Source organism: Mauremys reevesii, linkage group 5 (assembly GCF_016161935.1).
Source record: "Mauremys reevesii isolate NIE-2019 linkage group 5, ASM1616193v1, whole genome shotgun sequence".
Classification (NCBI taxonomy): domain Eukaryota; kingdom Metazoa; phylum Chordata; order Testudines; family Geoemydidae; genus Mauremys; species Mauremys reevesii.
The window spans coordinates 87,781,010-87,797,806 of NC_052627.1; the positions used below are offsets into that span (position 1 = coordinate 87,781,010).

The 16,797-nt window shown below is 42.2% G+C and overlaps 1 protein-coding gene across 2 annotated transcripts; it reads right to left on the reverse strand.

The window, feature by feature from the left end:
* Positions 1 to 2,410: 2,410 nt before the first annotated feature.
* EXOC1L (exocyst complex component 1 like) lies at positions 2,411 to 15,587 on the reverse strand. 2 transcript variants are annotated; one of them, XM_039539167.1, is made up of 3 exons: positions 15,508 to 15,587; positions 9,083 to 9,213; positions 2,411 to 2,695 (listed from the first exon to the last, which is right to left on the reverse strand). In XM_039539167.1, exons 2-3 carry the CDS (start codon positions 9,182 to 9,184, stop codon positions 2,432 to 2,434), a joined length of 366 nt encoding a protein of 121 aa, XP_039395101.1. In that variant the 5' UTR covers positions 9,185 to 9,213; positions 15,508 to 15,587; the 3' UTR covers positions 2,411 to 2,431. The 2 variants fall into 2 exon arrangements, with proteins under 2 accessions (XP_039395101.1, XP_039395100.1); XM_039539166.1 differs by having other exon boundaries at positions 15,258 to 15,576.
* Positions 15,588 to 16,797: the final 1,210 nt, after the last annotated feature.

Here is a 16,797-nt window from a genome sequence, read left to right on the forward strand (position 1 = left end):
ATTATCCTATACTGATGCTGAATTGTAGGGTTACAATCCAGTTCTTAATATTTACTATGAGAAAGATTTTCAAAAGCACTCAATTAGGCCAGTGCTGAACTCAATGGTAAAACAACTGACTTCAGTGGAAGTAGAGGTAGGCCAATGCTGAACACTTTTTAAAAAGCCACCCAATTATTTAAATTGTTACATTTAATCAAAAGCATTAATTAATATGCATTTAAGTAACATACTGAAAATATGCTGAAAAATTGTTAGACTCTGGGGAAAATTGTCCTCTGAATTCTAACTAAATATATGTTAAATATCTCACTCTCTTACAAAGAAACTGTAAACAATAGCCATGGTTTATATAGGATCTACTGTTCATAGACTTTAACACCAGAAGGGACCATCATGATAATCTCGTCTGACCTCCTGCACATTGCAAGCCACAAAACCTCACTCACCCACTCCTGTAATATACCCATAATTTCTGGCTGAATTACTGAAGTCCTCTTTAAAGACTTAAAGTTACAGAGAATTCACCATTTATTCTAGTTGAAACCTGCAAGTGACCTGGGCCCCATATAGCCAGGGGCAACTCCAGGCACCAGAGCACCAAGTGCGTGCCTGGGGCGACAAGCCACGGGGGGCGGCCTGCCGATCGCCATGAGGGTGCAGTCAGGCTGCCTTCAGTGGCATGCCTGTGGGAGGTCCGCCAGTCCCACAGCTTCTGCGGCAATTCGGTAGCGGGTATGCCAAAGGTGCGGGACCGGCAGACCTCCCGCAGGCATGCCACCGAAAGCAGCCTGACTGCCATGCTTGGGGAGGCAAAATACATAGAGCCGCCCCTGCATATAGCAGAGGAAGGCGAAAAACCCCCAAGGTCTCTGCCCCCAAATATGATGGTCATTTGGACCCTGAGCATTTCCGCAAGACCCAACAGTCCAACACTTGTGAAAGAATACTCTGTAGGAACTCAGAGTCCTTCCCATCCAGCATCACAGTTGCTTCAGAACTGAAGAAAGTGTGGATGTTAAACTGTGTTCCCCAAACTAGGTTAGCATCAAAGTTGATTCACAGAAAATTATGTGAACAAAAAGAAAATATTTGTGTTCACTTATGCTCAAAAAAAGGGATGGGGAACTCCAATAAGTCTGCCAAATAGAAAGAGGCAGAATTAATCAGGAAATATTAACTTTAAATTTTTAAGAGGGTACCACAAGTGATGGAAGTTAAAAATGAAAAAGTATTTGACACTCTGTAAAAAATGTATAATAGATACTGTTTCCCCACAGTGATAATGCACACCATGTTTTTCATAGTGATATTATTATGATATGGTTATAGCATAATTATGATGCATTTTATGCAAGATAAATCATGTGAGGTATAATTGGAAAAGTTATGATTTGCTGAATATGATTATCCTATTTGTATGCATATTTCATTTTTATCTGAAGTTATGAATATTGACTATGTATCTGTATTTCAAATGTAGTTACACCTGGATAATGCCCACTAGACAAGATGCTTTCAATCTAGATAGTGGGTGGGGAAGAGTCCACTCAGGGCAATGGGCCATTAGGAAAGAACAATAGGCCTTAGGAGAAGTTTATCTCCCACCTGGGGAACCTTCCTGAGAATGCTACAGACAGTCTCCAATTAATGGCTGCTATGACTCTCTACAATAACATGTGACCAGATCACATGTCTGTGGACTCCATCTTGGGATGTCAGTATTTTTCCACAGACTGGTTTGGGAACCAAGCAAGTGCAGCTTGCCCCTTAAGAATCTGCAGCCTGCTTGTATCATCTCGTACAGTGAGAATCTGCTAATTCATATCCAATCTACCTAGTATGTTTGGTTTAGTTTGTGTTTTTTATTTGCTAGGTAATCTGCTTTGATCTATTTGCTATCCCTTAAATCTATATTTTGTAGTTAATAAACTTGTTTTTGCTTTATCTAAACCAGCGAGTTGGAGTGAAATGTGTGGGAATCTTAGCTCAAGGGGCAAAGACTATTGCATATTCCTCTCCACACTGAGGGAGGGGGCGAACTTTATGAGCTTACTCTGTATAGCTCCCTGTGCAGCACAAGATGGTATAATTTTTGCGTTTATACTCCAGAGGGGGTGCGTGCCTGGGGAGTTGCCTTAGCTGTAGCCTTTCCATTGTTGGTTCATTGCAGGGGCTGGACAGAGAGCCTGCATGTAACTGCAGCTGGGTGTGGCACTACCTGTATGAAGGCTGGTGTGTAAGTGTTTGCATGATTGGGATCTTACTGAAAGAAACAGTTAATTGTCTATATAAAATGAGGTTTCTGGTTTTGGCTGATATGTAAAATTAAATAGCAAATACTGCATATCACTTATCTTTTATATCAGATGATTTGTTGGAAAGTGGCACTGGAAGTCAGCTAGTCACCTTATTGTTATAAAATACATCTTTATGGCATGGGACACAGGGACAGACACAAAAGGTTGGAGGCATAGAAGCATATCTTCATAAGTACCAAACAGTCCCCATTGTTGGATGACCAGAGTGAATCATCATTTATGTAGGTTATATCAAAGTTCACAATCTTCAAGTCCTTTTTAAGGTACATGTAATTCAATTTGTTTAATGTTCGAGCAAAGGCATATTTAGATGCACAGCTATATGCTTCCCAACTGTAGACCTTCTCAAAGTGCATGTCAAAATATGGATTATCCTAAAAAAATGAAGAGAGAATGAAATTACTAGCTTTATAGGCACTGGAACAGCAACATTTATTGTTTTATGCTTAGCCACCGTGTAGTCTTTGTCTCACTATAATGGATTCATAAAATATTAGCACTAGACTTCAGAAATATTTCCACAATCCATAGACATTCCTACAGGGTGGTTCTTTTAAATTTTTACCAAGAATGCCCTAAAACAGTAGTCTTTAATCAGGTATAACTCTCAATGATGTGAGCACTGGTTTCAGGATTTGTCCAAATGAACACACTACAACTTACGACAATTTAAAATGTACAGGACTGTAACATGGTCCAAAATGTACTGTATGAAGAGCACTTATCTCCTATTATAAATAAATTCCCCTATCAAATTAAGAGTATTGATTGCCTTCTTTGCTTATATTGCAGGTATCTATGTTTACTGGCTCCTCTGCTTGCTTAATGCTAACAATGACTTTAAAATGAAACCTGTTAAATTAAACTTTGTGAATGTCATTAGCTGTAGTTTAGTATGAACAACTATCCTAATGTTAATGACTTTATGATTAAATGTTTTTTCATCAGAAATAAGACAGGCCTTGATCATACTCTCCTATGAAAAAAATCTGTGAGAGGAGGTTCTGGAATAGGAAATCTCTGGGAGGATTCCCTCAGGGAATAGCTCCCTCACATCATTGCATTATGGGAGTGGAGTTCAGTGTAGCCATGTTATGAGCAAATCCTTCTGGCTGCCATGGCTGTGGGAGCTCTGGGATGTGAAGAGAGGAAGGATAAATCATCCCTAAATTGTTATTTTTTTGGCCTAAGCTGCATGGAGCCAGGAGGCGCTTGGAGTGGTTGGACATGTCCTCCACCCCCTAGCATTCACCCAGATTTACCATAAGCACAGAGAGTGCATAAAGTACGCAAAGTATGGGAAGGGGGATGTGACTGACCCTACCCCATCATGGGCATGAGGGGAGTATCATGTTCTTGTACCAGACATGAATGAGATACAGAGCTTGCATATACACACCAGACGTGTTCATCATAAAATCCTTTCAGGCTTTGCCAGGTATGGCTGAGATTTGTTTAAATAAGGTATTTTACACACACACACACACACACACACACACACACACACACACACACACACACACACACACACACACACACTAGTGACTGAACAGTAAAATACAATTTAGCATTCCATTGCATCTCCCCCTTTAAGTTCTACATTCCCACCGTTTACAACATTTACACATTCTTAGATTTTCAGTATGGATCAGTCTGTTAAGTATCTCTGAAATGTGTTGAATTTCTAATTACATGACCCAACACATAACAACTTGTTCATCTAGCTGGTTGCAACGACTGTCTCTGGTCAGTTTGGAATCTGAGTGTTCTTCATGTTCTGCATCTGCCATTTGTAGAGTTTGTTCAGCTCATTGTTCTTTCTGAGGAACAAACTGTAAATGTTGACAGTTTTTGTTGAACTCTCCACTATTGGTCTCAATCACATATGATCGTGGCGCTGAATTTTTTCTTTACAGCAGCTGGAGTTGTCCATCCCTTTTCTCCATCCAGTTAGACAAAAACATGGTTGCCAGGTGGTAGACCTGGCAGTTCTCTAACCAAGTGATATCTGTTGTGAAAGTGTTCATAAGCTTTTTTAGCCTTTTTATCCTATTGGGCTACTTTCTTCATGTCTGGTCATGTTGGAGATAAAACCTGAGTTGTCTTCCCATCAGGAGTTTTGCTTGACTGCATCCAGTAGCTGCTGTTGGCATTGATCTGTTACTCAGAAAAACAAGAAATGGATCTTCCTGCTGTAGGATTTTCTTGGCTGTGTGTACAGCTTTCTTAGCATCTCCTTTTGCTTGTGGGTAATGTGGGCTGCTAATAATATGATCAAAATCATATTTCATTCAGAATGACTTACATTCTGCTGCAGTGAATTGTAGTCTGTTGTCTGTCATTAGTTTTTCTGGAATACTGAAGTGATCAGAAGATAATTTCAATTTCTCAGTAACACTATCACACGTTATTTCTTTCAAGTGCATTATTTCTATATACCTAGAAAAAAATACACTCCGACCAGATAATGATGTCCTCTGAATTTGCATAAATCTGCATCTAGTCTCTTCCAAGGTCTCTTTGGTAGGTATGTTTGTATAGTGTATGGTTCAGCATTGTTTTCTAAGTTGATTTGTACTGGATCTCCTTTCAAAAGTCCCCTATTGTCATATCCATCATCAATTTCTTCCCATTTCTTTCACTAGCCCGTAAGGGCTGGCATATTGCAGCTGAGAAGGTTGTTGGTCTTTGATCCTAGGCATGCTGAACAATTGGAAAAAGGCAACCAGAGTGCCCATCTTTAAAAAAAGGGAAGAAGGAGAATCTGGGGAACTACAGACCGGTCAGCCTCACCTCAGTCCCTGGAAAAATCATGGAGTGGGTCCTCAGGGAATCCATTTTGAAGCACTCAAGTGTCTGTTATAGCTTCTAGGCTAGTTTCAGGTTTTTCAAGTTGCTCCTGCCTTTTGTTCTGTTTGACTAATTCTGACTGTTTTGCTATCTGTATAGCTGTGGCTAGGATTAAATCTCTCTGCAGTTGTAGCTGCTGTGAAAGGTTTTAATCTGTTAACCCAATTACCAGTCTGTAACGGGGTCAGGACTCATCACCGCTGGCACCTCCTGCTGGTTGCTCCAGGAATTAGCTCTTGTCAGCTGTGGAGCACCCTCTGCGCACGGTGTCTTGCCCGTTGTCTGCTCTGCTAGTTTGGGACCCGCATTGTTCCCTGCTCAGAGGCATCTGCTTCAGGACACTGCCCTCTGGCAGTGCCCACTACTCCATTCTCACCCCCTTCCAGGGGAGGGGGGGTTAACATCAGTCCTTTGGCTTGCACCTGCCTCAGGTGGCCAGCCACAACCCCAAAGTCTAGCCCCTCACCTCAGGGGCAAGTTGCAGTCTGTCTCGGCCACACTCTTCCGTGGCAAGGTGCAGTGCAAGGGAGGGAAGGGCGAGACCAAGGCCCACCCTCTACTCTGGGTCCTGACCCAAGGACCCTCTAGCAGCAGCCTCTCTCTGCCCTCCTTCTCTCCCCTCCTGTCCACTTATCTTCCCTGGGCCACTTCCCCTTTGGCCCCATTCACCTTCTCAACCCTTTTTATCAGGGGCCGCAGCCTGTCAGGGAACTGGGCCAGAGCTCTCCTCTGCTCCCCCAAGCCTGCCCAGCACTCCTCTGTCCAAGGTGCTACCTCCTTACCTCAAAAACAACAAGGAGTCCGGTGGCACCTTAAAGACTAACAGATTTATTTGGGCATAAGCTTTTGTGGGTAAAAAAACTCAGTTCTTCAGATGCATGAAGTGAAAGTTACAGATGCAGGCATTATGCAGGCATCTGTAACTTTCACTCCATGCATCTGAAGAAGTGGTTTTTTTACCCATGAAAGCTTATGCCCAAATAAATCTGTTAGTCTTTAAGGTGCCACTGGATTCCTTGTTGTTTTTTGTGGATACAGACTATCACGGCTACCCCGATACTTGACTCCTTACCTCAGGAACCAGTCCTTCCCCCTTGCTAGTCTCCTTTGCTAGGCAGCCTTTATAAGGGGCCAAGCCCAGCCCTGATTGGCTATCCACAGGCCTTTGCTGATTGGCTGTTGGTCTGCACAGCCTCTCTGGCCTGTTCCAGCCCTTTTTCTCATGGAGTGGGGCAGCCGACCTACTACACAGTCTGTCTCTGATGTTTTCACGTCTTGCCTTCCCTAAAATCAGTTTTCAGACAATGTACGCAGAGCTCTTATAAAACTTTCCACATTTTCCCCTGGTTCTTGAATTCCCTGTTGAAAACATGCTCTTTCTTAAACATTTCTATGAGGTATAGAGTATGCATCAAACATAGTCAGAACCCTTTCATAGTTATCTTTATGACTATTTTCAGTAAAGTCAAAGGATTTAAAGATATGCTCTGCTTGCTTCCCCATAGCATAAATTAAAGACAATATCTGAATATCTCCAGTTTCTTTGTTCAGCTTGGTTGCCATGCAAAATCTTGCAAAATATTATCTCCAGTCTGTCCATTCTGAAGGTTTGTCGACGCTGAAGTTCTCTGGGGCATTGAAGAGTGGCACGTTGATGAGATCCTGCAACCTTTTTTGCTTTGTTTCTTCTGTTTGCAACCTTTGTTGCCTTTTCCCTTCTGTTTCTATTCTTAGTTTACTTCTGACACCATGTCATGTTGTTCTGTATCAGCATTGGACTGGCTGTACAGCTTGCCTTTAAACACAAGGTATGTTCATCATAAGATCCTTCAATGCTCTGCCAGGTATGGCTGAGGTTTGTTTAAACCAGGGGTCGGCAGCCTCTGGCATGCGGTTCGCCAGGGTAAGCACCTTGGCGGGCCGGGCCAGTTTGTTTACCTGCCGCGTTGGCAGGTTCGGCCGATTGCGGCTCCCACTGCCTGCGGTTCACTGTTCCAGGCCAGTGGGGGTGACAGGAAGGCACGGCCAGCACATTCCTCACCCAAGCCGCATGCCAGAGGTTGCCGACCCCTGTTTTAAAGGAAGTACTGTATTTCACACACAGAGCCATCTAGTGGCTGAACAGTATAATACAATTTAGCATTCCATTGAAGGAGATAGGTGTGAAGAGAGACAATTTTTTGGGGTGAATGATTCAGACCAAGGTTTGTTTTTCTTGGATGAAAATTGGATTATATTCATTTGGCTGAATGTCTATTAAAATCTTGTATTGTAAATGCAATAAGGTATTTTCCTCAATTCACTTTCATCTTCTGTAAAATTGAATTTAATTCTGTCTCTAGGTTTGTTCTGATGTCTGTTTTTACTGCCAATTTTGTCCCTTCCATAGTTACACATGAATTACTACTCTGATTTGAATCCTTTAGCCACAGGTCCAGTGATTAGGGCACTAGGCTAGAACTTGGAAATTAAACCTGGATCTCCCAAAGTGTGATCTTGGGCAAGTCACTTAGCTTCTCTGTGCCTCAGTTCTGTATCTTAAAATGGGGATAATAGTACTTCCCCAACTCACTGGGGTGTTGTGAAGATAAATACATTAAAAGATTGGCTGGTACTCAGATTAGTGATGAGGGCTGTATAAGTACCAAAGTTATATAGATCCTGTTTATTCATGAAAAACAGTCAGAGAAACCAAGTAATGTTAGCAAGATTTGGTCCCAGATATTTCAAGATTGCAGTTCATGGGAATGCAGTAGCTAGCTCCATGTTTTGGGGTCCACCTCTCTTTCATTATATCTGTGGGGGTTTTCATGGGAAAGTTCCAGTGTAATAAAATAGTGTATGGTCACTACTTCTATTTAAAAAGAGTAAATCACTAAAAGTTAAGTGTCTTAGGCCTTGTTTAGGTGCACATGGACTTAATCTTTTAAAAACTGATTTAATTAAACCGGTGCAAGTTTGTATATAAACACTATTTTAGTTTTTTTAATTTTGAAAAAGCAAGATTAAATCAACAGATTTGTTAGTTAAAGGTCCATGTTCCCATTCCATATCTATAGGTGCAGGCTCCCTTCTGTACACTTACTTCTCCACTCTGCAACACTTGGGAATGTTCAGGGACTAGGCATGGTCTGGGGATTCCCTGGCAGCACAGCAGTAGGCAGATGCTCTTGCATCCTGAAAATCTGCTGAGAGCCATGTTGACCTCAGAATTTGTGAGCTAACGGGGCAGAATCCCCAGCTGCTGCTTCCACTGATAGAAATAATTTTGACCCCACATTCTGCAGAATTTATATAAAGTTCTGCAAGTTGAAACTCTGGAATTTTCCTCATCTTTACTCAGGTTATTCCAGGTTCAAATATCCTGCCCTCAGTTATACGTAAGCAACTCAACTGAAGACATTGAGTTAAATTTTCCTTTTAGTTACACCAAGGTTAATCTACTGAATTACTCCAGATTTACACTGGTGTAGTTGAAGTCAAAAAGTGACTTGGATAATCTCTATTACGAGGACCAGCTCTAGGCACCAGCAAAGCAAGCACGTATGTGGGGCAGCACAATTCTAGGGGCGGCATTCTGGCCATTTTTTTTTTTTCTTGAGGCGGCAAAAAACCTAGAGCCAGCTCTGTCTATTACTACAATGACATACAAACAAGAAATAGGCCATCTTGACTCTCATATCTAAGCTGAGTTTACAGAACTGACAAAAAAAATTATTGTAAGCAGAGCAAATGTGATCTGGAGTCTCTGACAAATGATAAATCTGTATCCTCATTATGACATCTTTTTTTTTTTTTTTTTTTTTTACAGAATCTCTTTTCTTAGTAAACTGCACCTCATCTATTGTGCCACAAATTGTAACATAAATGCATTGTGTTAATAGAAACTTACAGTAAAATACAGCACTTACAGTGTCCGCTTCTTTTCCATCAATCATCTCCAGATCTTTCAAAAACCACTTCTCAGCCATTTCGTATTTCTCATCCAGATCTACTCTAAAGTGTTTCACCATAGATATTTCTACTTCTCCACCTTTAGTCACTGCAAGACAAAACACTAGTTTACACAAACAGACAATTGCTTTCCAAAATATCTGAAAATGAAATACTTCATCAAGCTGTATTTTAAACAGTAGTTTAAAAACTAGAGCTATATGAAACTTAATGGGTTTGTTTGCACAGCAAGCAGAATTTAGTCCAATGTTTGCAGCCCATAAAGTCTATTTGCTTTTAACAGATTCTTTTTTTCACCCTAACCCAGCCTATAAAGGTGAATCTTGTTTGTGGGAAAGCTTTGTTATTGGGTTTACTAAAGAATACACTCATTAAGGCCCTGATCCTGCCTTTAGATCTGTGCAAGTAGACCCTCATGTGTCTGGAATCCTAGTTACTTCAGTTGTGCACCATGCACATGCAAAGGTCCACTGAGTTGATGGACTGTGACCAAAATCAGTTCTGAGTCTGGGCATTTATATTAATGTTTGTATACTTCCCATGAATGGAAGATCTGTGTTTTCCTATAAAATATTAGTATAATACAAAACAAAAATAACATGTAGTATTTAAGAAATACTACTTGAAGTTCCAACTTATCTGTGATTATCTTCTGCTAATAGGGAGTAAATGAAAGAAGGACAGAAGGATAGAAAAACTCTTCATAATCCTCATCAATATTAATTAATTGCGTTAAGCACTGAAAAGGAGATCAGTATCGTGGAATATACATGCTAATTAGTGGGGAAAACACTGGAATTTGAACACCTATATTAGGTAGGTTTATTTTATTTTCTCTTTTTTAATTGTCAGATGGTGTCTATGGCTTCACACAGAGATTTGTAACTCTGGCACCCTCCTGAGAAGTGGTACACCTCTGACCTAACAGCCTGCTTCTTCAGCATAGCACTCCAAAACCATGCTTTCCCTGCGGCTGCAGCCTGACTTCACCACTAGACATCAGCACATACCCTTTGGGGGAGTGAGTCTGAGAGTAGAAAGCTGTAGAAAAAGGGTGACCAGTACTAGAGGAACAGCATACTTCAAGGGCACAGTATGTTTTTAAAATGGAATTCCTGGACATCATCTGGCAATAACTTCTTCCTATCAAAATTTCTTTTGCCTTGCCTTGTTAGCAAGAAATTGGTAGTCCCTGTGGAGGAAGTTTTATGCTTTTGGTCAATCATTTTACTGTATTTAAAAAAATAATAGAAACAGATTTAAAATAAAAACAAGTGTAGGGCCTGATCTTGCAAACTCTTGCTAAGGTGTATAACTCCATTTACAGAAGAGGGATTACGCCTATAAGAATTACTCCCATGTGCAAGGGTTTACTGGGTCGAGCCCATATTTCATCCTGAAATACAGAGACAGACAAACCCAAAACAACAAACACATTGATATAGTTTTTCCTGCAAATGCACAGTAAAACAGGGTGGCTTGCTTTTTTTCTTCCTGGCACTGCCTGTTGGGAAACCCAACTAATTACTGCTTTTTCTAGTGCTAGGCTCTAGACTCCAACTAGGAGTTGAAATTGTATGACATCTGACAAGAACATGTGTTAAGAAACAGCACTAGAAATAGTGAAGTCCTAGCTCATCTAAAATATGTCCTCACATCTTTGGTAGTTTAGGTTATCCAAGTTCCTGTTCCTCATACTCCCATGACAAAAATTGTATAACATCAGCATTTCTCAGATTTCCCATTTAATTTAGGTTTGAAATTTCTTCTTGGGGGAGAGGAGAGACATTATAGTGCCTTGGATTGTTTAAGTTGTTTCCTGGGGTGTTTTACAGAAGAAAAAGAAATGCAGTTTGGGGATGTTTGTATTTTCCAATGGACGATATTAAGATGTCATTGCAATCCCTCCTAACCACATCAAAACGCAGTTGGTAAAAATGGCTAGACATCTCTACATTTCAGTTTTGCCACTAATTGGGTTGATTAGTGATTCAATGTAGGGGAGTACATAATTTCCTCATTCCAGACTTTTACCATTTGCTACTATGAAAGTGAAGAGGGAATATGACATGGAAATAGCAGCATTTCTCTACCCACATTGTGGTTTTATTGTAGTATAGCTTTAAATGGGATAGTCTCCTAAAGGTTTCTGTTTGCACCTATGCAAATATTTGGTTATTTACAATATTTTCTCTTTCTTACAAGCTATTGACAGGCGTAATATAGGTTAACCAGGAAGAATAATTTGAGACTACTATTGAACGGATAAGATTTTAGTTAGAATGTTTTGATCTTACACTAATTGTGCTGCTAGAATATATACTTGCCACTTGTGAAGAATTAGGAAACATGTCTGTATTTAAATGATATTAAAACAGTAACAATTTTGTTTTAAAAGATATTTGTACATCTTCTAAATGCACAAAAATACCAACCTGTTTTCAGGGTTCCCAGATTTTTAAAAAAATAAATTAATGGAGATATCCTATCTCCTAGAGCTGGAAGGGACCTTGAAAGGTCACTGAGTCCAGCCCCCTGCTGTCACTAGCAGGACCAAGTACTGATTTTGCCCCAGATCCCTAAGTGGCCCCCTAAAGGATTGAACTCACAACCCTGGGTTTAGCAGGCTAATGCGCAAACTACTGAGCAGGGGCGGCTCTAGGGATTTTGCCGCCCCCAGCACAGCAGGCAGGTTGCCTCCAGCGGTTTGCCTGCCGAGGGTCCGCTGGTCCCGCGGCTTCGGTGGACCGCCTGCAGGAGGTCCACTGAAGCCGCGGAACCAGCGGACCCTCCACTGGCAAGCCGCGGAAGGCAGTCTGCCTGCCAACCTCGCAGCGCCGGCAGAGCGCCCCCCGCGGCATGCCACCCCAAGCACGCACTTGGCGTGCTGGGGCCTGGAGCTGCCCCTGCCACTGAACTATCCCTCCCCCCAGAAAAGTTAGTAAAAAGTAAAACAAGTTTGGGCTCCTTTCCTCCTAATCCCTTATGGATACTGCACAAAGCCACCACCCATTCTGACCTTATTTGATATAACTAGGAGGCTCTATTCGAGAAACTTCCAGGATTAGAAAGAGCTGTTTAGGTCAGGATTAAGAACTATATCAGGGGTTGGTAACCTTTCAGAAGTGGTGTGCCGAGTCTTCATTCATTCACTCTAATTTAAGGTTTCGCGTGCTGGTAATACGTTTTAACATTCTTAGAAGGTCTCTTTCTATAAGTCTATAATATATAACTAAACTATTGTTATATGTAAAGTAAATAAGGTTTTTAAAATGTTTAAGAAGCTTCATTTAAAATTAAATAAAATGCAGAGCCCCCCGGACCAGTGGCCAGGACCCAGGCAGTGTGAGTGCCACTGAAAATTAGCTTGCGTGCAGCCTTCGGCACCCGTGCCATAGGTTGCCTACCCTGGACTATACCCTGCAAGGTGCTGAGCAACTTGAACTCCCAGTGACTACAGTAGGAATTGGAGGGTGCTCACCAACTTTCAGGATCAGATTTACCCTGTGTCCACCACTTACCCAACTATGTTAGAGTGGGTTTTTTTCTCTCTCATACACACACTCACACACATGCACACACACACTCACTCTCCATTCTTAAATTTCAGAATATTTTCCATTATGTCTGCAGAGATTCTCCGTTAGGTGAATTTGTTTAGATGATTTCTTCACTGGTTTGTTCTTTTTATTCTGTGGAAACAACACTCAAACATTTCAGAAGGTGCTTTTGCTCTTTTCCCTTTAAATGTTCTGTAACATAACTTTAATCTGATTTTAAAAAATTGATATTTGTCATAGTTGTACAAACTATCAACCTTCACAAAAATTCCTGAAGCCCATATGTAGCACATGGTTTGAACCTCAAGAACAAAAAGGGAGTGGAAAGTAATGTTCACTTCTACCTACTAATCATAATATTTATAAATTCCCTAAGTCTGAAAAGCTTTCAGTGGTATAAAAACAATACAATCTCATTGATTTCTAAATGTATTTTACTAGGTGATATTTGTCAATGCCTTTTTAATAAAGTTATATAGCAGACACATTTGAAATGAATTTTTTGTAAATATTCTAGTAATAAGGTTGTGCCACCCTGAACAATCTTACTTTATTATAGTAATAAACATTCACAATTCCTTGGTTTAAACAAAGATGTGCTTCAGGCAATGAATAACAAGAAACTATACTTAAACACAATGAGGGGATGGGGACTGCAAACACTAAAAACACACACTAAAAAAGAGGAAGAGAACAAATGTTTACTGAAGAATGTTATGGTTATAAAAATACAATTAGTATTATAAAATAGCATTAGTTTTTTAAAGGCAATTAAATATGCTTGCAAATTGTGAATAGTTTTCTAACATTTTGTATTGACTATCTCATTTCTTTGTGTATTATAAACAACTATGTATCTGGTGCTTTTCAGAACGGGTCTGAAGTAGGAAAAAAATGCATACTCTTTTCCAACCCTATTTTCAAATTCCTAAATATGTTGGCTACAACTTTCCAAAAGTGCTGGGATTCTCAGCAAAGCAGTAGACAAGAAAATGCCCTGAACTAGATACAAATGAGATACAAATGAGAAACAGAGACACTTCAGAAAAGGCTAATGGTTTCAGACTCCTCTTGCTTTATGCATGTCCACATCTGAAGACTGCAAAGGAACTGCTTGATTGAGACTGACAGCAGAGACAGCAATCTGGCAACATACTCGCCTGTCCCAAAAGATTCCAACCCATTTAATGCCATTAACTACAGCGGGAGGAAGTGTTGCAGGTTAGTTGCTCGCCACTTATATCAAATACAATCTCGCATTATAGGCCCAACATTCCCACTGAAGTCAATGGGAGTTATGCCCGCATTTAGTCGTGCAGGATCAAGCCCTATATATATTATTGTCCAACGTCATAGGACCAACATCTTCACTGATTTACGCTTTTCTTGTTCAAACCATTGGTTTCAGTGGGGATGCCCTGGCTGCTATAACACAGGGCGGCAAATTTTACTCTCCCCCTTCTCTCCGCGCTGTGTGAACAGTTTGTATCCAATCTCATTTGGAAAACGCATGTGGCTAAGGGGCCATCCAGTTACTGTTCTATACTGTCACTCGCTTTCTTACCACACACAGTGTGCTTGGGCCATAGGCTATATTCCTAAACATCCTCATGAGGAAATCTCGGATCCTTCTTACTGTGCAATTATAAGCTGCTGCACATACTGTGAATGAATGAAAGCGGCGCGTTAAGTCTTCCATTTAACAAAGGAAGATCCGTCAGACAACGGACAGCGGCGCGGGCACGATCGTAAAATGTAGGCTATATTCGTGTCAACAGCCAACATAAAGGAACGAGGCCGCAGCCATCCGTCTCCTCGGGTTGAAGGTTAGGAGCCTGGCACGCAGCGGAGCAAAGAGCTGTCAGTTACACTTCCCCAAGAAGAGAGCCACAAGGTCTCACGCACGAGGCTTCTGTGACATCTTCTTTACTTGTATCTACACTTGGTTTACTATCAAAACAAGCGCCCTGCGTTTGTTTCAATTACACTAGGCCAAAGGCTAAGTTGGACGCAGGATCATTAGTTAAAAACCTTTCCGAGCGGAGCAGCACTTCCTAAGAGTCCAGTGCACCGGCGTCCCCTCCCACCCCCACCTCGCTATTCCCACCACAGGACAAGTAAAGGCAGTTGTCCCGACCGCCATGGGAAAAGACCTTGCATTAGAGCCCTCTGAATACAACTTCAAACTAGCTCTTCATCAGTCTAGTACCATGCACATGCCACATGCAAGTAGCCCAGGATCCACGAAACGGGAAGGTGCAAGGTCAGGTGCCAGGCCAGCGTGCTGCAGGAAGACTCCCCTGAGTCACAAAATGAGGGCAAACGTTCCCCTCCAGCGCCTGGCACCGTTGTCACCAATGTAAGAGCCTGATGTGCAATGCAGATGTTGGAATGCACCTAGTGACCAATGCAAATCAGGGCCCGAGCTGGGCCCGCAGCAGGACCCAGCATCGTTCGCAGGCTCGCCGGGAGCCAGGAGGCGCGTGGGAGAGGGCGAGCCCGCCGCTTGCTCACAGAGCGCGGGGCTCCTTCCTAGAGACCGACACACCTGCCCCCGCCGCCCCGGCGTTACCTGCGGCACAGAGGTAAAACCTGTCGTGTGCTGAGCACTCGATCTCTATGAACTCCCGCAGGCTCTGCCCCAGGGGCTGAAACAGCTTCTTTTGCAAGTCCTCCTTCACCAGCGAGGACATTTCCTTCGCGGCAGGAGAGGCTGATGCTGACTCTCTCTCTGGGTCCCCTGCTGCCCCGTTTCGTGGCTCCCGAGCAGGTGCCTGGGGGTCTCGGTCTCTGCAGACACCCCGATCAGGCCTCAGACAAACCTCCAACTTCCCAGGCTCCTGACAAGAGCAGCCGCTTGCCGCCACTCGCGCCCAGCACTGACTCCCTGCGGCTTGTCCGGAGTTTGGTGGTGGTGGGGGGCATACTTGTCTATATGGGTGTTGCAGACATATATAGCCCCCGGGCTGTTACCCTGCACAGGCATTTTTAATATCAAACCTTCAATAAAGCCCCACGACCTCGGTTTGATTCCATTATACCCATCAGTTAACAGCTGACTGAAGGTATCGATTGGGATCATCTTCCATTAAGAATATTACCACTGGCAAGAGGAAAGGCAGAAGCAGGGCTATCTACCCACCCTCTCCCTCCCTCCTCTCCTACAGTAGCGCGGCTGCCGAACACTTAACTTTCCCCACAGGTCTGCGTGCATTGCTTCAGAGCAAAGTGCCAGCCAGCTCTTGGCTCCAGACCGAAAAGTAGCTGCAGCATTAGCCCAGGTCCAGATTTTCACCAGGGTGAATCTGGCCTAATGTTTGGAAATCTGATCCTCCAAACTGACCCCTTCCTTATCACACAAGGTGTTTGCAGCAATCACTGTGGTGTCTTGTAAGACACCTTTTCAAGTTCTCACACCCTTCTCCTCCTTCCCTTGTCTTCAAAATTAAATCAGCTCTCATGTCCAATTAAAGGTGTGACAAATCTGTCATTATCAACCTCTGTTTGCAGAGGTTATAAACTTCTTTGCAGGCTAATTTCAATCTAAAGGTGTTGTGGAGTTTTAATAGCTATTTGAATAGATGGTTTTGCTCAGATATGATGCTTTTCTGATCTAGCAATGAAAAAAAAAGCCTACTTTTAATGAACTAACGGCTCTATTCCTGTCAGTAATATGTACCTGTGAAACTCTCATTTTATGCATCCGATGAAGTGGGCTGTTTGTCAGTCTCTAAGGTGCCACAAGTACTCCTGTTCTTTTTGCGGATACAGACTAACAGGGCTGCTACTCTGAAACCTCTCATTTAATGGTACAACTTATATGAAGCTATCAAGTCATTACTTTTGCACAGAAACGTGTCGCTGAGAAGACATTGTAAAGTATTTTTTATCTGGAAGCAGGGAGTTTTACTTGAGATTTGCAAAGCTCTGAAGGCATGTTGCAAACTGATCAGGTCTGCCCTATCCTGTTGTCCCCGAGAACAGCGGGAGTTGCAGGGACAATTGAACAAACTAAAAGGTAGACCATTAGAATCAAACAGAAGCTACAGTTCTTTATACAGCCTTGGCAACCTGTACAATCTACTTCTTCAGGAGGCTATCAAGTCAAATAG

Bases quoted from the DNA above. Each gene is read 5' to 3' on its own strand.
- EXOC1L (XM_039539166.1), bottom strand. From the start codon at position 15,378: ATGTCCTCGCTGGTGAAGGAGGACTTGCAAAAGAAGCTGTTTCAGCCC. The intron at 9,214-15,257 runs GTAACGCCGGGG...TTTGTCTTGCAG, and splicing joins GTTTTACCTCTGTGCCGCAG to TGACTAAAGGTGGAGAAGTA. The intron at 2,696-9,082 runs GTAAGTGCTGTA...TCATTTTTTTAG, and splicing joins ATGGAAAAGAAGCGGACACT to GATAATCCATATTTTGACAT.